At 43.2% G+C, this 24,057-nt stretch overlaps 1 protein-coding gene across 2 annotated transcripts in view; it reads left to right on the forward strand.

The window, feature by feature from the left end:
• Positions 1 to 14,664: 14,664 nt before the first annotated feature.
• The window catches only part of DZIP1 (DAZ interacting zinc finger protein 1), a 37,381-nt gene continuing 27,988 nt past the window's right edge, over positions 14,665 to 24,057 (forward strand). For both annotated transcript variants that reach the window (XM_052785766.1, XM_052785767.1), the window contains exons 1-5: positions 14,665 to 14,776; positions 14,857 to 15,360; positions 18,864 to 18,951; positions 20,512 to 20,636; positions 23,758 to 23,919. In XM_052785766.1, coding sequence (XP_052641726.1) covers positions 14,774 to 14,776; positions 14,857 to 15,360; positions 18,864 to 18,951; positions 20,512 to 20,636; positions 23,758 to 23,919 — 882 coding nt within the window. In that variant the 5' untranslated portion in view covers positions 14,665 to 14,773. The remainder of the gene's footprint in view (positions 14,777 to 14,856; positions 15,361 to 18,863; positions 18,952 to 20,511; positions 20,637 to 23,757; positions 23,920 to 24,057) is intronic.

Below are 24,057 nucleotides of genomic sequence, written 5' to 3' on the forward strand. Positions count from 1 at the left end.
TAAGGAAAATGTATTTTCAGTTACCACAGAAAAACTGATCTTGTATCTGCCTAGTTGTTCACAGTTTCAAATTACCTGCTTTGCGTTGTTGGATAAACAATTCATATTAGGGGCATGTTGTATGTTCTACCCCACCAATGTAAAAAAAATTTAAAAACCTTGTTCCCAGGCGAAATCTGCCGAGAAAGTAACAAACTTGAGGCTTGAAGTCTGATTTGGCAACCACAGGGATTTTTCATTCCTTAGGTACTGTCACGTTACCCTTCTCACCTCAGATAATATAATTTACAAGCTTTTCTTGAAAGATCAGACTGAAAAAGGAAAAGAAAGTTATCCCTCTTCAACGTTTCATTTGGAAGATGATGCTTCAAAGGGATCACCTTGAAATCTGACCTGCAGAAGATATTCAGAAATAAGAACTTGAAATAATATAAGAAGTGATAGATGTGAAATGAATAATTGATAACATTCTAAAAGTGTCAGCATGAGGAAGAACATGACAACTCTAGCACTATGGATAAGACAAAATATGAAAGCCTAAAACTGAACTGAGCAGAATGCGATCACTGTTAAAGTAAATTAATTCCTTTGATTTTACCCAAGCAAAAAAGTATTAGACCAAAGCCGGATAAAATGAATATGAAAGGGAATTTACACCTCCAACCCTCTAAGATAACTGAAAATAATGGCCTGTTAATAACAAGATTAGGAGAAAACAATCTGAAGAAAACTCGGTACCTCATACTGGAATACGAAGCATAAAGATTCGAGCATCAAGTCCCTTAAAGCAAGATGTAAAGTAGTATGATTAGAGCATCAAGTATCATTTTGAGCAGATGTTTGACAAGCCTTTGATCCTTGATCTTGGCCCTGAAATACTGAGCCAAGGTCAGTATTTCAGGCTGACACAGTAATCTAACAGTATGTAATGCCAACACTACAAAATGATCTGCTCAAGGAGAAAGCATTTATCATTATCACTCTGTGCTAGAAATGCCACCAGGTACACAGAATTACACAGTAATTCTTGAAAGAGACCATAAGCCGTGAAGGACCGTTCTTCATTATCATAGATGCCCAAACTTAATGTAATTTAGATACTAAGTATAAACCTGGGAGAAAAAAGTTCTTTAACACATATTCCCTTGTGCAATTTCAGAAGCAGACAAGATGCAGAAGAGGAAAAAGACTTGAAAAAACATGAGTTGGACTCAATGATCTTAAAGGTCTTTTCCAACCTGTATTATTCTATGATTCTATTATGACATGCCAACATTATATTTTGGAATTCGAAAAATAGCAAAGCAGTACAGCTGTAATGCAAAAGTCTTTCAAAGGGATTAATCAAAATTAGACTGGTATCAGAAACAAGTTTCTTCAGCAGTCTTGAGTTTTGGAGTGAAAGAGTGGATGGCAAAGACTACAGTAACGCTGAAATTGGTCAAAAGACAGCCAAAGAATTTTCTCCTAGTTACTGCTGGTAATATATATAGTAACAGCAGATGGCAGCAATTAGCAAGGAATGACTCTTGAAGCTAATCATTGCTTCTGATGGGGACGGTGAACTGCATATGGTGTCATATGGTGGAGATAGTTAAATCTGTAGTTTCTATTTATTAACTGAGAAACCTTCTCAGACATAATACAGTAAGAAGTCTGGATTAGACGTGACAACAGACAGGGTCCTGGAAGGACCCTGGTATGCTTGGCAATATGTTTTAATTAACAATCTCGATTCCAAAACCGCCCAAATAAAAGTTTCCCGATACAGGAAAAGAAGCAATATAGCAGACTATTAAATTGCACGCACAGTCTAGTATGAAAATAAAGGAGGAGGCATGAGAGGATGATAACACAGAGATAACTATTCTCAGGGCTTCTTGTAAGAGGTTTCTCAGACCTTAGACCTTGTTTTTATTCTCGCCCATGTATATCCCTATCAGAAACTTAGCTGTGTTGCAGCTAAATGAAATAGTAGTGTACATCTGGTTAACATGGGATTATTGTTTATGTGTTGTGGACACATATTTAGCTAACAGTCGCAAGAGCGTTCCAGATGCCTTTAGAAGGCCTTGAACAGGGTAAACAAGAAGACAAAAAAAGAAAGTTACCAATTAGAAGAACACAGGTACACATTCCACGATAAAGGGAACTTGGCACAAACAACCTCAATTCGGCAGTTTATCTTGACCAATTAGATTGAGACAAGTTTCGCATGTTTTAGTTGATATAACCAATTATGTCTTATGTTTATGCGCGTGTACAGAGTTAGTATAACCAATTATGCCTTATGTTTATGCGCGTGTACAGAGTTAGTATAACCAATTATGTCTTATGTTTATGCGCGTGGACACTATATGCTTGCATGCGGCAACCAATCAGAGCTTTTAAGGAACTTAGAGAATTGTATAAGAATGATCTGCTATGCTCAATAAACTGGCGACTTTGATCATCATATTGGTGTGCTGTCGTCTGTCCCTGCATGGAATTTCTCTGCATTTATGTAGCCACATCTTTTGGTAATTTCACATTTGGATTGGTGTTCCTAGGAGAGGACTTCAGGGAAATGCCTTTTTCTGGGCTCCTTTTGCAGTAAATGGAAGCAGAAAGGCTCCTACAACCTGCATTTCAGCACGAGAACTTAATTTACATGCTCTAAACTTGCACTAGGAAAAGCTGATCTTCGTCCATAGACTTGAAAGGGAGTGTGAGGGACCAGCCTTGTTTAGGGCAAGGCTAGCCTCTGTCCCCTCCGTATAGTCCCAACAAAATTCTGCATGTACGTCTTTGTCATATCTGTGATGGGAGAAGTACATTTCTGGTGTGGAATTATTTATCCCTCTGTGCTATGACCTTGTGTGTAGATGCTATATGAAAATACTAACTACTACCTGCTATTCATACTGCTATAAATATGCTTTACATAGCCCATTTGGTCTTATTTATTTATTTTAAGCATCTTGTAATACAGGTCCTTGAGTCTGCTGTATTCACTAAGCTATATCACTAGTTAATTTATCAATGGGGCTGTGTTATATGTAGGACAGAAGTTGGAAAAGGGAAATTGGACATCAGTGTTTCCTTACACTTAAATTTATTTTAATCAGGGGAATTATACTATGTCTGCAACTTTTCTCACTAGCCATGGTAGCAACAACAAACTCCAAACATCTCAAAACGCATCCACTATCTCCTGCCTAACTTAACCTTCTGGTATAATGAAGTGTCAAACAGGGAAGGGGATATTAGGAACCCCATTTTATGTTTTACCTTGACATTTTAGTGTCCGAATTAGAGTTCGCCAGGTAGCAGATACTTTGGGGGGCGGGGGGGGAGTGTGAATCAGTCCCAATTAGAGTTAGCTGAGTAGCAGATACTTTGGGGGGGGTGTTGTTTGAATCAGAAAAGGTCTAGAAATAATTCAAATTAAAACCTAATTTCAATTTGGAACAATGCAATGCAAACAGTACTTTTTCAAGTATTTTGATTTAAGATAAAAACTCAGTTCTGTTGATTTTGGGATAGGGAAGTCTTGACAGAAATCGAATATTTCATTTATTATGAAAACACACCCCTTTTAAAACATTTATTTTTTTAAGGCATAGAACATTTTTAAATTAAAATGCTGCTCTGAAATTAAAGTAAAAAACTTTGCTTCAAACATTAAAATATTGTTCTATTTCTGAAACAAAGCATTGTTTTGAAAATATATGGAAAATTTTAACATTAATGAACTCTCCTCTTTTTTCGATTGAAGCAATTCATTAAATTCAGCCTGTTTTCACAACTAGTTTTGATTTCCCTGAAGCTGTTTTTGGTTTACCTATCATTTATCACAATTTTTTTTCTCAGCTCAACTCTGAGTTTCAAACCTACATGATAACTCCAAGGTGTTTGTTTCTCTGGAGCGTCTCTTTGATTTTAAAAAATGTGGAAAATATCATTGACAAAGTATTGTGCCATCACTGGAGGTGTTCATTCCTATCTTATGTTGTGCCAAAACACCAAGGTCAGCGGATTTCACACTTCAAAGAATTTTGACTACGAAGTTAAAGTGTGCATGTGTGCAACCTTACCTCTGCCTGCTCTAGCAGACACCTCCATACTCTTCTTTCGTAAGTAGGAGTTTCCCGTGTCTCTTAAGCAATTATTCAAGACATTTGGCAAAAGTACCCCTCATGCACATTTTTACAAGCATGTAAGCCATAGCCATGTGATGCCATCTAGCATCCTCTTTTACGCACCCACCTCTGAATCAACAGTCTTGATTTATCCTCCAAGTGCTAACAGTCCAAAAAGGTGATAAAATTCGCCTTGCTGATGCAGCAGTGATGGCCTGAGGAAATGAGGCATCCTGCATCTCTCTTATGACCAGATATCCAGAGGCCAAGCAGAAGAGATCATCTATATACATTGCCCTTCCTCACATTCACAGGTTTGCTCCAGCTAATCCTTTTTGCCATTCAGTACATCAATCTGCAGACAAGTGCAGCCTAAGGAAGAGCTTGTGTACATCCTGCAGAGTGGCTGGTATGTTGATTAACTCTTCATTTCCTGGTTTTCAGAAATTAGAGGTTTGCTGCATCCAGGACTCTGAAAAGTCCTGAAGGGGCACAAAGTCCTAAGGCATGTGCTTAAATTTTGACTATCAGGATTGACAACATCTGAAAAAAAAGGAAAGGGGAAAGAGATTGCCCTTGTATGCTTTATGACTTGAGTTCTGATAGATGGTGGTTCATTTTTCTTTTTCATACAGTTTATTTCCTTCCCACAAAAATGATTGTGTCCCAGTCAGTGTAAAACTGCAATGTAGTTGCTAGAAAAAGAACAAATATCTAATGTATGCCATTAAAAATTCACCCAGAAGTTGCTAAGTATTAAAAACTAAGTCCTTGATTCAGTTTCAATGTTAGTGACCTTCCTATTGCTTCAACAGTATCAATGGTTTCTAAATACAAAAAAGTTAAATACCACACATCAGACAATGGACAGTGGATGTTTTTCTGAGTGCAAACCTGAGCTTGGCTGAGTGGAGCTCACTGGGTGAACCCGGTGGGTTGGAAGAGGGTATCTACCCTGCCCGGAGCTGCAGACCGCCTGGAAGCAGTGCAAACATGATTCCTGTTTCAGCGCTGCATCTCAAGCTCAATGACAGGGCTCTGGGGTGTGCTGCCTGCTGAGTTACGGCAGACAGTGAGCCAGGCTGAGGCTGACATCACTTGAGTTGCTCCGCTGAGTATCCACAGAGGCTCCCGGTCAAACTCTGCTCGGCAAAGGAATGGCCGCAGCCACGGGGAATCACAGTCGTCCTGGCTGAGGTCCTGCCTGCAGCCTTCACTCTCCTCATCACACAGAGGTACATAGTGCGTGTCCTGAGACTTGGCCATGTGAAAATTACGACAGGTCAAGAAAGGGGTTTGAATGGTCAAGAAAGTAACCCCATGCTAAAACTATGGTAACTGTAATTACCTTATTGTTCACGTACTGGGAAAGAAGTTAACAGGAAGGCAAAAAGTCTTCAGAAATGAGACAGAAATTTCAGGTTACATTCACCCAAGAAGTGAAGAAGCTTCATGATGCTGTTCTTGGAATATGACTTGGGTGTTGACCACAAATAAGACAGACAGGACGCTATTACAATATCTATGTGTAAAGTAGATGAAACTCACAATCAGTGAGTTTACAGACATGTCTTTAGAGTTAAGTTGAATTCCCTTCATGTTTAGGAGAAAGGAAGATAAATGAATTGTGTGGCCATCTCAGTAAAATCCCGCTAGACTCGTTATGTGAAGATAAACCTTTAAGAGAAACTGTTTTATTTGAAGAAAAGAAGATTTTGTTGGAGAAGACTCTGAAGTACCCAAACTTGAAAATTAAATTTGTTAAACTACATGGGGCAGTGTCTTTTCAAACTGCTTAATAGCAGCTAGTGGTGTGTGTTGGAATGAAGGAAGTGGCACGGAGGAGACAGGAGAGTGGCTCCTCCTACCTTTCCTTTCTTTTTAATGTTTTGTTTTCCTGTGACAAAAATATATATTTAAATAATTTCCTCAGGTAAACTAAACAATGGAAAGATTGAACAAGTGGAAGTATTATAGGCATTAATACTGAAAAATGTGCAGTGGAGGGAGTTGGCAGGAAGGAAAAGATTAAATAAGCTGAGAATCTGGCTAGACTTATTATTATACCTGTACCATGCTACTCAAGGCATCTTTCCACCAGAGTGAATGATTACTGGTATGCGTCCCTCTGAGAGCGCTGTAGGAGAAAGATTACTGAAGAGTCTATTTCTCAGTTCCCAAGAGAGTTTTTCCACTGCCCTCTCAAATTAAAACACCTTGCAGGACATGTATGGCGTCCTCCACCATTCCACAAAACACACAGGTAATTTTTTCACTGAACGCACTGCATCAGGGCCCCGAGAGCATCGCCCAGCCTGGCTGTCCCTGCCCAGCCGCCCCCCACCTTGCCCAGGGCCCGGGACCCCATGTCATCTCCCCTGGGGTCCTCAGCCCCTGCCCTGGCTGTGGGGCCCTGCCCTGCTGCCCCATGGGGAGCAGCCGGCCCACGCTGTGCCCTGACACCTTCCACAGCTACCCAGGACATTTCCCAAATAGCCATGGCCAAGATGCCATCATATTTCACCCCACCATCAGAATAATCTCTCCTTTTTCTGTTCTTCAGTTGCAGGTACCCTCTATAAGCCTCACAAATACCTTGCTCCAACCAATATCCTAGGTTTGCTTCTTGCACTTTAACTTGCCTTCCTCATCCCATCTTAATTCTTCCTTAGCTCTTCTCACCAGCTTTCCATAAAAATCTTTCTACTTCCTAGAAACCTCAGTTCTTCCCTACTCCTTTTTCCTGAATTCTACCAAAACCCCCCCTATTCATCGTTGCACTGTGTCAACAGAACATGGAAAATCCTCCTAGAACGGATCATAGTTTCATAGTAGTTTCATAAAACTGTCATGCACACAAACTACCTCTAGAGGACTCTGTTAATTGCAAGTCCTCTAAGTAGAGGACTCAAGTAGTAAGGTAGACTTAACATATTTGATAAACTTGGACCACAAACTGGGAATGATCTTTATTTAAACCATTCCCTGCAGTAGGCTGCCATGAGGAAAATAATGTGTTAGTGTACAATAATGAGACGTACAGACTAGAATAGGAAAAGTGTGTAAAATTTGAAGTGTGACTGGGTAGAAGAAGCTGGGAATAAAAAAATACAAGGGGAAGAAAAGACTTTGAGTTAGGACTCTAGAAAGTCTTAAGTGCCTCAGTGCAAATTTAGATTCCTAAAATTCCCATTCAGCTATCGTCTATTACTGTAAAAAAAAAAAGGTCAGTAGCTAACCGGAGAATTTAGTATCCCACTCTCTCCTAGGCACCTAAAGAAAAAAAGACACCACCTTGTCTGAAAACACCCAAAGCACCATGTCTTCAAGAAATGAGCTGCTGAGAGTCTTTTTCATTGTGTGCAAGGTGGGCATACCTTAAGCTAGTTCACCAGAAGAGCATGTCCCACACGTTCTCACAGTACGTCTGTTAAATGTGACGATTACTGAACTTCAGAAGGCGGCCAATGGAGAAAGTTTACCATCTCTCAAGGCAGCAATTCAGAAGGTACATCACCTGCATGGCTGGGTATCAGCTGAAACCTTCTAGGCAGATGTAGGTGCGCGTTGGATTTATGGTGGTTGCACACCACTGCCTGTTTATACACGGACAGTAATCACCTGTCTGCTTCAGCCAGACTGCGGGCTGTCCTAACCCTCCTGCATCAAGTCATGCTGATGGGGAACAGCTAAAATGCTCTTGGTCCTCTCCTAGTAAATGCATGCATGTTTTAGGAAAGTACTTTTGTCTCCAAGCTATATGATATAAGGTGAGGAAGGAGGAACCAGGTACCAATGTGGGTTAACGAATACCTGCTGTTGCCAAGTGAGGCTTGCAGCAAGTAATTAAAGATTAATTGAGCTCTGGAAGGAAGTAAGAGGGAAAGAACGAGACACTGTCTAGCAGACAGGGTGATGTCCCCACCCTCACAGAATAGAAAACTTGGTTCTAGCTCTTGTTCCAAGAGCTGCATGTGTATTTTATATTAAACAGGTAAGTGACCAAGATCCAAGTGTTTCTGCACACTCCATACACATCTCCCCTCATCAACTGATGAGAATCTCCAACATTTTCTCACCCAGTTAGCATTTACTTTGATATAAAAACCAGCTTCAGCAAGAGATCCTTTGAAGGCATGCTGAACAGACTATGTTAGGGCATTTGAAGAAGGGCATGGGGTATAAAACTTCTTGGGCACAGAAGGGACTGCACTTCCACATCTTGCTTTCTGAGTGCTCCAACTATTCACATAATGTGCTCATCAACTTGTTTTGCCTATTTGCCTCTAGGCCTGACCCAAAGAGGCTGTGACTGTCACATTGCTAGTTTTAAAAGTCTTCTCTTCATCATCAGTGTTAATTAAGGTTTACCACACTAAAGCCTTGATATCTCCATCTGCCTCTGGCAATGCCTGCTTTAGCAATTAGTGCAGCCCAACAGGAGCAGATCTGCAGAAACAGAAGTCAGTACTGAGGGCCTGACATCCACATTTTACACATGTTCAGGTTTTCCTTCAGACTAGCTCTAGCCTGATCCTATGGACTGAACGCCCATTAGTGACTGGAGCACACTGAGGTACCCTTAAGACATTAAAAACTGGATTTACGTATTGATTACTTATTTTTTTTAAATCTGATGTACGCAGCATGTATGCCCACATCAAAACTGTTGCAACAGAATTTCGTGGTTCGGGAAGGAAAGTTGGCATCTTGGTAAGCCTCTGAACATGCATGTTGAGAGCCAGAAGTTTTCCAGAGCTTATTGCCTGTGTACTTTGGAAAAAAAATGGTGTCTCCCTACTGAATGGAACTCCTAAATGAAGATTAGGTGTTGTAATATGCAACGGTCATCTCCTCCACAGAATTTGCTGGCATGTTTTATATCAAACACAAACTATTTGAAATTTTCCTCCTTGCCACAAAGACTGCACAGCATTTATTTTGGAAAAAACACAGTTCAAAACCTTGCAGGGAAGAGGAAGAAAATCAGGAGGATCTGATGTAATCTGTAGCCATTGCACTGATTCCACCGGCACGATAGGATGCGTTTTTTCATTGAACCCAATCTCTTCGCGTAAGGTACCTTCAGGAAAGCATACTCCCGCCTTGGTTCTCACTGGAATTCGGTGTCCTCTTGTTTTGGCACACTTCAGGACACCACTCATGAAAGAGCCACCCCCCGGCCCCCCTCATGGGAGTTCACGTTCCACTCGCTGCAGCCCCCCGAGGTCCCCCGGCAGGGACTCCGCTGAGGAGGACGCTGCTTCGCAATTTTAAATGCATCGCCTTCGGCGACTGCGTGGCAAAAAGTGCCTTTAATTTCAAAAGGCAATCTTTCAAAAGCTTCTTGTAACTTCCCTTATATTTTAAAGAAAAAAAAAAAGAAAAAAAAAGGCTGCTTCTGGTCAGAGGGGGTCGGGACGCCGCTCCTGGGCGAGGACCAAGACAAAGGACATCCCGCCTGGGCATAAACATCAGCCGAGAGCCGGGGAGCGGCCCCCGACTCATCCTCCGCGGCCTGGGGGCGGCGGGAGGCGCAGGGGAATGGGGACGGGGGAGGCGAGGAGGAGGAGGAGGGAGGGGACCTTCCTCCCTCTGCGGCACGCACCAGTAACCGCCCGGGTCGGGGGCGGGAGCGGCCGCAGCCCCGCCACCCTCTCCGCGCCCGGCGGCGGGGAACCGCGCTCCGCGGAGCTCCGGCTTGCACTCCCCCCCCCCCCCCTTGCCGTCGCGGAGCAGCAGGCTGAGGTGAGCGGAGGGTCTCCCCCCTTCTCCCGCCCGCCGCGGGGCCGGGCAGCCGTTGGGGCGCCGGAGGGTGAGGAGAGGGGAGCGGGCGGCGGGGCCTCTCCTCAGGGAAAGGCGGGAGGGAGCGGGGAGGGAGGCCGCTCTCCGGAGCGGAGCCGGAGGTTTTGGCTGGGAGATGGAGCCCGGCTTAGGGCCTCCCGCAGGCCCGGCCCTGCTCGGCCGGCTGCAGCGGCACCCCGCCGAGCGCCCCGCCGCCGGGCCCGGGCCTGTCTTGCGGGCACAGCCGGGGTGAAAGGCCGCTTTTCCTCCGTGCCGCCCACCCCGGTGGGAAGGGGTGTCCGGGGCAGCAGGCCGCCGCCGCCGCCCGCGACCCTCCAGTTACGGCGGTGCCATCCCTAACCGAGAGGGCCCCGCGGGTGGATGGCAGCCCTAACTTCGGCGTGGGCACAGCTCCGTACTCCGAGGATGGAGTAAATCTGAGAGAACGAAGGGAGAAAAGTGATCAAAAAGGGCCGTCTCAGCCCGTACGTGCTCTTTCTGCCTCCGGTGAGATACCTGGGTGGCTTGTGGTCTCCCCTCAGTTTCACGATGCACCACTGCGAGGTCCCATTCAGTTGAAGCAGCATGAGACTCTGTATGGATATTCCTGACTAAACATATTGGTCGAGGAGAGTAAGTGTATGCAGGGGTTTGGTTTAACTTTTTTGGCTTTAAATATCAGGGTTTTTTATTAAACCCGTGCATCTGTGAGTTAAAGACCCTTATTGCATGTGTGCTTTTTCAGGCTCCTTTTGCTCGACACACAGATCGGTAGTTTACAAAATTCATGTGCTTTCTATGTAAAGAAGTTTCTCCTGTATCAAATGGATAAGCATGTGTTAGGCTTAGATCTTTGGGAGACAGATTTCATTATGTACAACTTAACAGTTCCTTTGACTAGGAAAAATATCCAAATAAAAGTTTTCAAGGTGTTTTAAGGAATTCAAGGCATGAACATTTTGGACAGTAGTCAGTATTTGAGCATTTTTTAAAAATCTAAGTCCTTGCAAATAAAACTGTACTTATACACTGTAAATGGAAGTAACTCTGCAGTATATTAGAAATAGCTCTAAAGGAGATAGCAGTATATTTTCTTACTACTTGAGGAGTCAGAACAGTACAAAGTTCAGTGGTAAACCAGGCAGATCTATATTTAATATATATCAAAAATGTTAAAATACATTTCTTTGAAGGCAGCACTTGCTGGAGGCCCTGTTCGTGAAAAGTGAGGTGGCAAAATGTCATCCTTGCAGGAGACGACTGCAATGTTACAAACACCCCACAGTATCTTTCTAAATTAAAAAAATGTGGCAAGTGATGGAAGAATCTGGGGCAAGATGTAGTATTGCTGTAACGTGTGGCCAGTAAGTTTAAGGTTAAAGATCCAAAAAGCAAGTTGTAGTGCCAAGTATTTTGGAAGATTGCCTTCCAGGGTGGCTCGAGCCAACAGGCAGGAGGGCTCACTGTCCTGTGTTCATGTTTTTAACTTCTCTGTTGAAGCTTCCAACACATTGAAATTAATTTTGTAGATCAGTGAAACCTTGTGCTGGGCCTAGATACGTTCTTCGAAAGGTTGATTTTCAACCTTTTTACGGAAGTAGGGAAGACAGAAGGGTGTAACTTTCCCATATGTGGATAAAGTAAGGGAGAAGTTGTGGTTCTCTGTGGGTGTGAAAAGACAGGAATTTCCTCCAGCTTTCCCTTTGTGCGGGAGTAGATGCGGGTGTGGAGAACGGGAGAGGCTGGTAAGAGTTGGACCCTGGGTTGCTGAAGTGAGTGATGTGAGACTGATCTGGGTCTCTCTGACACTGTCTGGGGTAGGGGTTTGGTAGCTGAGGGCTGGAGGAAGTGCTTGGGTCTGTGCTGTGAAGCAGAGGTGTGTCCCACGGTCATGATTTTGGGGTGCACGCTGAGTGTGCTAACTGCAGGAAGACACCTCTGCTGTGGCTGTTCAGTGCCAGACCCCCATTTCTCCCTGTCAGAGGTCCATCTTTTTGGAGTGTGAGTCTGCTATGTGCCACAATTTAAGAAGGATGTTGAGGTACTCGAATGTGTCCAGAGGAGGACAACAAAGCTGGTGACAGGGCTGGAAGGAATGTCCTGTGAGGAGCGGCTAAGGACTTTGGGCTTGTCTAGTTTGGAGAAGAGGAGGCTGAGGGGCGACCTCATTGCTCTCTGCAGCTTCCTGAGGAGGGGACGTGGAGAGGGAGGTGCTGAGCTCTTCTCCCTGGTACCCAGTGATAGGACACATGGGAATGGTTCACAGCTGCTCCAGGGGAGGTCTAGACTGGGCATGAAGAAGCATTTCTTTACTGAGAGGGTGGTCAAATACTGGAACAGGCTTCCTGGAGAGGTGGTCGATGCCCCAAGCCTGTCAGTGTTTAGGAGGCATTTGGACAATGCCCTTAGTAACATGCTTTAACTTTCGGTCAGCCCTGAATTGGTCAGGCAGCTGGACTAGATGATCGTTGTGGGTCCCTTCCAACTGAAATAGTCTGTTCTGTTCTATTCTATTCTACCTATGTCTGCTAATATGAGGGAAATTAAATGAGGCCAGGTTTGTAGGAAGATCTGGTGTATTTTGTTATATCAATTCATATATGTGGGAAAAGCAAACAAGCTTTTCGGCACAACAACCAACATAAAAACCTACATAAAACTGAGAGCTCGTAATTTGTGAAGGATGCGGTCCTTGCATAAGTGCATATAACAACATTGGTATTTGCATGGAAGTAGACATGTGTTGTGATTAGTGGTAGACATGTTACCACTTATACTGGAAAGGGCAACGTTAAAAATGCAGGCGAGAGGTGAGGTTCATTGCAAGTTCCTAGGAGATGAATGGAGGAAAATATTAAGGGGGAGCCTTAATATTAAGAATGTGAAGAAACTGAAAGCAGACAGAGGAGGCCTGACAAGATGGTTAGGAGTCTACAGCACAGGATCTACAAGAAGAGGTTGAGGGGGCTGGGCTTGTTTAGTGTGTTGAAGAGAAGGCAAAGGGGCACTCTAATAGTGCCCTACAGTTACTTTGAGAATAGTCACAAATATGTCAGAATCAATTTTTTCTGGGTAACAGCAGATACTTGGTGAGATACTGGGAAAAATGTTTTCACCAGGAGGAGAGCACAGCCGTGCAACAGGTTGCCCAGAGAGGTCATAGGCTGTTCATCTTAGAGCTGCACAAAAGCCACAGGTGATGTGAACTAGTGTTGGTGATAGCCCTGCTTTGAGCAGAAAGTTGGACTCGATGATCACCAGAGGTCCCTTGTGAACAGCATTTCTGTGAGTCTATGATATACAATGTAGAGGTGCCTACAAGAGGAACAGAGTGTATGATCAAGTATATATTGTGTGAATGTTCTTGGAGAGGTATGTATCTGTGAGTGACCAGGAGGATGAGAAACTGAAGCGTGTGTAGAAGGGACTGAAAAGCCGGGTAGGTATAAACATGGAAGATGGCGGTAAGGCAGAGGCAGCGTAGGGGACTGAAATATTAAGAAATAGTAACAGGAAGAGCAGGTTTTTGGAGAGGAGTAGTAAGGATGAGTGAGGAAATAGTGTAGTTTTGTATGATGGAGGGAAGGATGCACCTGCCTGGGGCCAGAGTTTGAAGCAACTGAGCAGGAGCAGGGAAATGGGACACACCGAGCTGGGGAGTACTGGGAATTGTGGTGGGGCAGGGAGATAGGCCGCGGTTATTGGTTGCCGTGAAGAAAAGTATTTGGGCATGCATGGTGAAGTAGGTGACGTACACAGGCTGTGAGGTGCTTCATGGGGATGAAGCGTTTGGGATCGGTGAAGTGAGGCAGGAATGACAGGCAGACATGGTGAGGTTGTACGGTTACCTGGTTGTAAGAGGTGGTCTGGTGCATGGTGATACCAGGTGGAGGTGTGCTGGTGTGATGAGCGAGGAGAGCATCTGGAAGCGGCGTGCGAAGGGTGTATGACTGCGTTAGGGTGAGGAAGGTGTGTGAAAACGCCTGGCAGGAGGTTGGTGTGCAGGTGTTGGGAGGGTATGGAGCTGCACTGGAGAGATTGCGTGGAGCTACCAGCTGAGGCACGGGAGGGTGCAGCAGCGTGAAGCAGATGTGCAGAGAGAAATGGCATACGTACGGTGTGCTGATGGTGGGGGGTGACAGCTGTCACCACGTCTGGGAGATGAGTAGGTGAGGCTGGAGAAGGACGTAAAACAGCGCGGGGGTAGAGGAGAGTGCTGTCGTGGTAGAGTGAGAAGGGTTCGTGAGTCAGGAGCAGCACGGAGGAGGGACAGGCAGGGTGGCGGGTGGGGGGGCACGTTGACGCAGTGGAGTGAAATGGGTCTATAGGGTGCCATGTATAGACTTCTGCGGTGAAGTGAGGGGAACGCGGAGAGAGAAGACGTACGCTGCGTAGCTGTGGCGAGGGTCCGTATGCGTAGCAGCGTAGCCGAGGAGATGTTCGTTGAGGTGGGTAACGTGTGAGGACGGTAGAGGATGCGTAGGTACACGCGCACTGGGACCCGCGGGAGAGGGCTAATTGGCGTGACGCTGCCAGGGGAACGCGGAGGCGCTGAGGGACGGAGACGGGGGGACGTGGACGTGGGCGGGATTCGTGCCGAGCACGGAGCCGAGTCCCCGCCGTGGGACACGGGTGCCGCCCTGCCCGGGCGGCGCGGCGCCCGCCAGCCCGCCGCCTCTCCCGGGGCGCCGCCGCGGCGGGCCGGGCGGAGGGGGCGCTGCCGGGGCCGGCCGCTCGGAGGGCGGCGGGGCGGGCCCGGGGCGGCGCGGCCGGGCCTCACTCCCGCCTCCCGCCCCGGCAGGCCGCGGCTGCCATAGCGACGCGGAGGACGCCGGTGCCGAGCGGAGCCTGCGGGACGGAGCCCGGCCATGGTGAGCGGCGGGCAGGGCGGGGGGCGGGGGGGGGTGTTGTGCGTGGCGGCCCGGCGCTGAGCCGCGTCTCTCTCCCGCAGCCCTTCACCGAGCGCGCCTACTACCCGCCGGCGGCGGGCGGAGCCGGGGCCGGCGCGGGGCCGGCGGCGTTTCCCGCCTTCCAGTTCCGCGGCCGCCATGAGGGCCCGGACTGGCGGCGGCTGAGCGCCGTGGACGTGGGCCGGGTGTCGCGGGAGGGGGACGTGGCGGCCCTGCAGGAGCACCTGGAGCACGTCACCTTCTGCAGCGCCGAGCGGGAGCGCTGCCCCCACTGCCAGGGCCCCGCCGACCCGCTGCTGCTCAAGCTGCTGCGCCTGGCCCAGCTCTGCACCGAGTACCTGCTGCACTCCCAGGAGTACCTCAGCGCCCAGCTCGGCAGCCTGGAGGAGGCCCTGCGGGCGGCCCAGGCCCAGCGCGACCAGCTGGGCAAGGAGGTGGCCCAGCGCTCGCAGGAGATCAAGGGGCTCAAGGAGGAGTGCCGGCGGAGGAAGAAGATGATCAGCACCCAGCAGATGATGCTGGAGGCCCGAGCCAGCTACCACCAGGTGAGAGGAGAAGTCGCGGAGGCCCTGTCCCCCGCACCCTGCCAGGTCCCAGCCCGCCAGGGACGGGCGGCAGAGCAAGGTTCCCGCAGAGCAGCAGAGCCCCCGCTCTGCTGGGGCACAGTCGCTTGCTGGGCGAGAGGCTGGAGCTGCAGGGACCGGTGACCCTGCAAAAAGGGAGTGCATCGCTGGCAGGCGCTCCGCTTCCCATCTGTGTTTCGCAGACGTTTGGGAGAGTGCTACATCGTCTTTAACAAATCCTCTTTTTACTAACAAGAGCTCTTTATTCTTGGATTCGCTTGTGACGCATCTGAAGTGTCAGATACACACGTGCACAAAACCTGTGATAAACGTGTTACTACTTTCTGTTGCTGTCTTCCCTTGCCTCTCAGCTACATGGTCAGAAAACACACAGGACAAGTACATCAGAACTGGTGCTAAGCAGTAACCTACCTGTCTGCGAGCTGTCACTTTCCTGCAGTAACATTCTCCAGGCACAAAGTTTCTGCTTGTGTGTGTGACTCAGAAGTGACTCAAGCATGACAGTAAACAGCCTCAGTGGGGTAGCTCATCCCTAACTCCACAACAATCTGTTCCTTAAGGGTCTTCCCTAAGAGCCTTAGTACATTGCTGTTCTGACTCTCTGTGTCATGGCACTGTTTTGGGGGGAGGGGTTTTTGTGTTCTGGGCGTGATAGTTTGATTTAAGTATTTTTCAGCTTCAGCATTTTGCAACAGGTCTCAGGAATGCGGGCTGCAGCTTCAAATGTAGTCTGAAGTCTAGAGAGTATAGTGGACACAGACTTGACATGATTTCAGGCTAGCTCTTTGTGTCTAATGTTTAAAGTTATAGTTTTCTTTTTTTTCTTTTTTTCTTTTTTTTTTAATTCTTGGGATACTAGCAGTCCTGATTGTTAAAATTCTCCTTAATAATGGAACAGTTGCAGTACAGAACCAATGCGAGTTTTCTTATAGTAAGTACAATCTTATGCCACAGTATAATACCCATTTCAGCAGGCCGGCAAAGTTTAATTTTTTAAGACATCAGCTAAGTTGGCTCAAGTGTTTCTGTAAGGGAGAAGATACCTTATGCCCCAAGAGCGGAGCTATACATATAGTAGACTTCATGGGAACCTTGTCTCAATGCATTCATTTGAGTGTTAGTCTTAAGGACAAGCTGCTAATGTTGTATCATTTTAAAAAGCATTTATGCAATTTACAGAGCAGTTTGTCTGTCCTGTGTTGCAAAAGAAAACTGATTGCATGCATAATTTTATGTGTAAACTTAAGTAATTCTCATACCGTGACTGCCAGTTAAATGTTACCAAGTTTTCCTGAAATATTTGTAGGATACAACTGTCTCAGTGGAAGCTGAAGAACATGGTAGTAAACTTGGCTCATTACTAATCTTCTGTTCAGTGGCATTTACAGTAAAGCAGAAATGGAAAGCCATTTCCCATTTCTAGTTTAATTTCATATAAAGTAAACGTCTGCCTCCCCTCTTTTTTCCTCTCTGGTAGTAAATTCTTGTCTCTAGAAATTATTTAGGTTCCCATGGGAAAAGTGAGGTCAGGGAGTGATGTTGAACAGTTCCTGCAGTTCCTACACTGTTTTCAGGATTCTGTGTGAATGCCAGAGATAAACTCTTCCTAGGGTTTGTAAATGCAGGGCAGCAGTGTGATCAGTAAACAGTAATTTTGTATTATTTATCTGTACCATGATCTTGGCTGATCTGCAGTGCCAGCTAATAAGGGTTTTGCTGGTGTTCCTGAGAGGGTAGTTCAGGTTTCATCCCCTTTAAGTTTTGGCAGTTTAGCAAACACGCCTGTAAGTAGTTACTTGCCTTTTTTAGTGTAGGCATACTTTATGTCTGATGTAACCATGCTTTGGAATTCAGATTTAATGCCTTTAACCTACCACCAATTAAGCTCAACCACACTACTATAAAATGGTACTGGTACCTACAAATTTAAGACTCGTTGGTCAATACTTTTATCTGAGTAATACAAGCTTAATTTTAAATAATAATTTTTAATCTTACTTTCTCATGCACAATGAAGGCATAAAGTGCACGTTGTGTCTAACACTGTGAAGTAGTTGCAAGAATAATGTTACATAATTCAAAACGTAAATATTGCCTGTGTTAATCCTGTCTCCTGCAGTAGGAGCTTTCTTCCACTACCAGCAAGTCAAACTGACATGAAGTTTGTGCTTGAATGGATAACATTATTTCACAGCCAATTTCATTTCATAAATCATGTGCAATCTGTTACACTGTAAGCTCCCTCTTGGTTGGCAGCAACGGTTTGCTACCATACTCTATCTCCTTACTTTGGTTTTATGTTAGCACTTTTTTGCATTTGTCCAACAAAATTTGTCTTAATAATTCATGGCTTTAGTGTTTGCTGAAAGATACCCATGTTTAATAGCCTACCTGACATATCAGTGGCAGTATTTTAAATATTAGATGAAATCTGGGAATTTGATTATGTGACAAGGTCTTTAATCTTTTAAGTCAGTCTTTTACAGTCATATCACACTGATGAGAAAAAAGGACTCAGCTGAGTATTTGTGGCTTGTTAAAGTATATTTATTTGAGAAAAAAAAAAAGTATAAGAAAGAGGTAACAAGCAACCCTACCTAAAGTGATTAGGAGCTTTGATTCACAGTCTTACCGGTATGTTGCAAAATCTGTGGATGTAGTTTCTGTCCTTGTACTACCCAGCTGTTTTTAATACTCTGAACATAAGTTGAATGTGCTTTGAAGGTGAAGAAAAATATCTTTTAAAATGGGTAGGATCCCAGTTTGACTTAAAATATAACTTAAAATTCAAATGAAAAAATAATAAGTAAATTATAGGAACAGTAATTTAAACAGTTTTACACTTCAGAAGCATGCTAGGTAGCACAGTAATGTATGTATGTACCTTTTCTTGCAAAATTGTGTATTACCTTATTTTGGTTGAAATGTCTGACCTTTTTACATATCTGTGGTCCTTCTAGTATTGTCATCTTACAACTTGCTTATGTATATTCAAACCCATCTTTATTGGTTTTTTTTCTGACTGTATGGTGCTCTCTTTTGCTGTGACATAAGTCTTAAGAATACCTGAGCTGCTGCTTGGCTGGAGCTGGTGTGTATTTTGCTGAATAGTGTTGTCTTACTTTCTCCTTATACTTTTCTACCTACCTATATTCATCTCTTATCTGTGGTTTATATCTGAATTTAAACTTACTTGGTCAGAGTCTTTTTTGTTCAGAGTTTGTATGCTGCTAGCACAATGGGAGTCTTGCCCATGAGCATCAATGAGAGACATTAAATAACACAAATAATAACTTTACAGAAATTTGGCATTGTGAGAGTTTTAGTTGCTATTCTTGTGAAATGGAATTTTATTAAAGTTACCTACTTTTGACATCTGGACAAAACGTAATAACCTTAACCACTATACTTACCAAACAGATGTTACTAATAATAACTAAAATGTTTTTATCTGGTTTTTGTAGTGTCAGTTTTGTGAAAAGGCTTTTATGAACTACTCCTTTTTACAAAGTCACATGCAAAGGCGTCATCCTTTGGAAGAATCTCAGATTGGTATGTAATTTAATGTTATAAAAAAAAAAAAAGATAAATAGTTTAGAAAAGTGTAAATATAGTGAGGATGTGCAGTCCATGCTTTTGTGTAACTGGGAAGAATGATTTTCACATTCCATTTTTAGGTGGCAGATACCAATTTGTGTGAATGCAAGAAACACTGACTGACAAAATGTATTGGGCAACATATGTTTTAGTCTCTGAAAAATAATTAACAAAAAATTGTATGCCGTATTTACAGTACTTTTTCAAACTAGCATTTTCATTGAATACTTTAGTCAGCAGCAGAGTTCAGAGCACCGTTTCTCTTCAGGTATGTGTGTTGTGAAGCTGTGGGTAAAAGGAACAAGTTGCCTAAGGAAAACAAATTTTGTGAATATATGTGAATTATCAGTACAGAAATAATCCAACTCGCCTGAAATCAGATTGAATAGGATCAGGCTCTCCTGAACTAAACTAACTGTAAAATATAGTGAGAAAAAGAAACTGTCAAGAATAATTTAAATTCATGTATCTATTATAATCTTGGTTGCTACACCACTAATTTATATACTTTTGTCTCTCAACTGAAAAATGTTTAGTTTGAAAAACATTGCTCTCAAAGTTTGTTTTGTTCATCTCTAAATTCCCTCCTTCCTGTTAGGCTGCATGCTTATGATTTATTGCTAAGGACTAACAAGTATTGACAAATGGCAGTGATTAGAAATGAGTTAGGAAAAAAGAGCATTTGGGAGGAGAAAGAGTGGGAAGAATCTAGCAAGGTCTGAACTGTAGCTTGTCAGACAAATAAAACAGCAGGAACAGTGAGAAGGGTCTGATTAAGCGTCTGAGGAAACGTTAATATATTGGAAGAAGAAAGAAGCTCTTGTGCACTTTACACTTGATAAAAATCATAGTGGAAGGTGCTGCAGAACCAGTTGAACTAATTATCATATAAAGAATTTGTCTGAAATGGCTGTGTGAGGGAAATACTCCATGCAGTTATTTCTGAAATAATATTCTGCATTATGCTCAGATTCCCAGATGATGGGCTAGTAAATCCTTAGTAAATTGATAAAATGTTTCACAATTAAAGATTGTTATAATTTTTGCATATTTTAACATGTTTTATTACAGTGACATTCCCTCTGACTCATTCCAGATAAATAGTGAGTTGTATTGCAAAAGGACTCCTTACAAAAGTTATTTAGAATAAATTAAACTTAACCAAACTGAATAATTGAGGTTCACTTTGTCCTTCATACATCCTTTTTTGAGCCTGTGTTGCTTAGATTCCTTTGAAATTAGGAGTATATAATACTTTTTCTTGTAAATATTTCATAAACTATTTCACATTTCAGTAGTATCGGTATTTTTCAGTCTTTGAGAATAATGTTAGCAGTCCAGAGAACATACGTATTTAAAAGCGTCTTTGGAGAATCACGGTAGTGGAAGGGGAAGTGGTCTACGAGAGTTACGCTTCATGAAGATGTTATTGAAACAGTATAGAAACACATTTGCAGTATCCCATTTCCAGAAATTACAACAAACATTTTAAAAATCTGTGTTTCTTTCAAACAGAACAGAAGAGGAAAGCAAAGACAGACAAATTGCAGGATGAGATTGATAAACTGAAGGAGCAGTTGCAGCTCACCAAGTCCCAGTTAGAGGCTGAACAACAGGCTAATATGGTCAGGTTTTCTAAGGTAATATGTAGTAAATAATGTGAACCTCTCAAAAGAATTAGTACTTTGAACGGTGTTCACTCATTTTTTAACTGGAACAGAACAGCTTGCGTGCCTGGCAGCATTGGTGTTTGGGCATTAGAGCCTATCTCCCCCTCGCCCCCTCATAATTTTGAACATCTACTTTCTCCTTCCTTTTGTTTTAGACATACTTTAAATGAATACTTAAGACAACACTTCTGTTAGCACTTCCCAGTTCATAAGTGTGGCCTGTTATTGGAGCAGGTAAAATTGCCTTGCTGTGGTGAAATATAAGCTATTTTTAATATTATGATATTTTTTGATGATTAAATGTTTCTTATATATGACTGATTTTATATGTGACTTCATAAACTGAGTAAGATTTATTCTTTTCTGTGAGCAACTTTACTGTCTAGCAGAGGTGTAAAGCAGTCAAGGAAGAGAGATTGACAAGAAACAAAGCAATCTAGACCTTGCATGTTGGTCTTTAAATGCTTAGAATTTGGTTGACCAGAGAGCCAAAGCAGAAAGTAATCTTAACTAGTGCTGTGTGAATAAAAAGGCTTAAAACAGAATGAATTAAAAGCAGTAATTATCTGTTTGTAATCACATGCAAGGCTTTATTTAGGATGATATTGAGTCTTGTGGTAGTGCTTACTAGCTCATAAAGAGAAAAAGAAGAGACTCTAAGTTACCTGTTTTTGTTTTTTTAAAAGCTTGGTTGTTTCACATCATCTCACAGGTTTCACTTCTGTTTAAATAAATACAATCAGATAATTTTCTGTCAAAATAGGGATGGAATTTTTTTTAAAGAGGGGGGGCTTTGTGATTCACGAAGGAGAAAATTCTTCGCATAAGAGACAAGATACTTCTAATGATTCATTTAGATGTTGATCTTGGTATTGCAGTTTGCCCTGTATCACATTCAAAAGCAGCGGTTTGCACCTGTTAACATAACCTGTGAGAACCTTGTCTTAATATACCACCCACCATTCAGAACTTCTTTGTGGAGTTTGAGCACGTTCAAACATAAACCCAACCACTAAGTTTGGAAAGAAACACTACATTTTTAATTTAAAGGGAATCAACAAAACATTGCTATCATTAATTATTTTCTTCCTTGTTTTCAGAGGAAAAGCTGGTCTCCTGTAAAATATGCAGTGTTTCTTTTCCTGAACACAGCTTCAGACTCTCCTTTCTTCAGTCCTCCTGTTCCCCTCTCCCAAGATCATTTGGCTTCCTGTTTTTTTTCCATTTTCAAAAGTAACTGGATGACCAAATGAAGAGCGTGGTTAGAGTTTCACCTAGGAGTGCAAGCAGGGTCAGAATAATGAGCCTTGGCCCTATGTGGACATCTGCTAGGTATTCTACTCATTTGTTCTATGCCTCAGTTTTGAGAGGTACATCTATAACATATTTCTCCTGGCCCTGAAGCATGTTTTTCTTATGAGATGGAACTTGGAGTATTCATAACTGCGCAGCATAGATTTTTTTGGTGCCTTAGGGGCCTATTTTGAAGTCACTTGTCTTAGCTGAGACTCCTAACTACAAGGGGACTGCCTGAAATGTCCTGAAGCTACAGCCTGCAGTGTTACACAACAAGAAGCTTTCAAAGCTTCTGTGTTTTTCTGGGATGTCAGGGAAGATAGAAGTGTGAAGTGTGACTGGTGCAGTTTGTCTGCCATGACTGACATCCGCTGTCAATTCAGGTATCTTCTTGTCTTTTGATTGAAAGAGCAGGAGATCCTTCCCCTGTGTTTTTTTAGAAGAACCACTACTGGAGGGAATTTGGATAAAAACTGTCATGCCTCCAGTTCTTGGTGCCTTCTACTCCTTTGAGGTGAAAGGATACAGAAGAGCCTGTTCTTCATAAGTCTACAATGATTGCGTGTTATAGTTAGTCAGAGAACAAATTCAGAGTGAATGCTGTGATGGAAAGATGTAGGGGTTGCCTAAAAAGTGAGTATATTCTAGGCAGTGAAGTGAAGGACTTTGAACAAGTGGAGGACTGTACAAAAATGAGTGACTAGGTAATGGAATGGTAAAAGTAATTTTACAGATAAAGTAGGGTAAATGTATATGGGGAAAAAATAATTCTAGATTAATCTACAAAATGATGGTTTCTGAGCTGAGTGTTATTACTGAAGGGCAAGATCTTAAGGTTGTGATACATAGTTCCAGGGAAATGTCACCCCAGTGGTTAGTAGCAGCCAGCAAAGAAAATCAAGTATTACAAATTATTCTGAAAAATCACGGTGCAAGCCACAGCCTAAATACTGTGTGTAGGTCTAGTCCCTTCACCTCAAAAAGGATACGATAGAATTATAAAAGTTATGGAGATGGGCTACAAGGATGATCCGTCTGTATTTAGAATGACTGAGCATGAGTCATCAGTCTGAAAGAGACAACAGCTTGGTGGGGATGGAGGGTGAGATACTGGTGTCTGAGAAGTCATGAGTGACATAGAATGAATAGGTATCAATCATTCACTCTCTTTTCCAGTTCAGGACCTAGCATCTATCAAATGAACCTAGCAGGAGCCAGATTCAAACAAAAAAAAAGTACTTGGATCTTCTTGCAACTTGTAGTAGACCCTGGAGCTCATTGGCAAAAGGTGTTGCAGTTGCTAAAAGCTGATGCAGCCACAAGAGACTACTGCAAAAGTATATTGGGAGAAATGTATCAAAGGTTACCAAGTTTACAAAACTGTATCAAGCTGAGGAAGTCCTCTGGCTGAAAACAACTGGCAGCTTGGAGACTATTAAGGGGAACGTGAATGTTTGCTTGCCCTGGTATTATCCTTTCTCACCAATACGCTTATGGTCTCTGTGAGAAACAGGATGCTGAACTAGGTGGACCTTTGATATGACCAAGAAAGGTCATTCATGTGTTATTCAATGAAAACTAATGAATTAAAAAAACTTCTTGAAGGGTACTTGTTTTGCTAGCAAAATATATAGTTTGCTACCCCAGAATTCCTCAGAAACTGGTGTTCTTTCATGTTTTTTGATGTCACAGTGTTGGCCACTGAAAGTGACTGCTTCCCACACATAGGTTGGGTGTTTGAATTAGTATTGCATGTAGGGAAAAATAACAAATAATGTTTTAAAAATAATTTCAGGAATGTGAACAGCAAAAATCAAAAGAAGAAGAAATTCTACAATCATTTCACAAATGGAAAGAGGAGGAAAAAGAGAAATTGGCTGATGAAATAGAAAAAGTGAAACAGATGTTTATGAAAGAGCTTAAGGAGTTATCTTCAAGAAATTCAACATTAGAAAATGTAAGTGATTTAAATTTTCCAACATTTTAAGGCATGAGTCCCTTACAGTAAATGGTAGTGAACTTCACATATTTGAAATGTGATGTTATCTTGGAGGTCGTCTTACAAAACTTTAAAAACAATGGTTGAATGATAGCC

Source organism: Harpia harpyja, chromosome 4 (assembly GCF_026419915.1).
Source record: "Harpia harpyja isolate bHarHar1 chromosome 4, bHarHar1 primary haplotype, whole genome shotgun sequence".
Lineage (NCBI taxonomy): Eukaryota > Metazoa > Chordata > Aves > Accipitriformes > Accipitridae > Harpia > Harpia harpyja.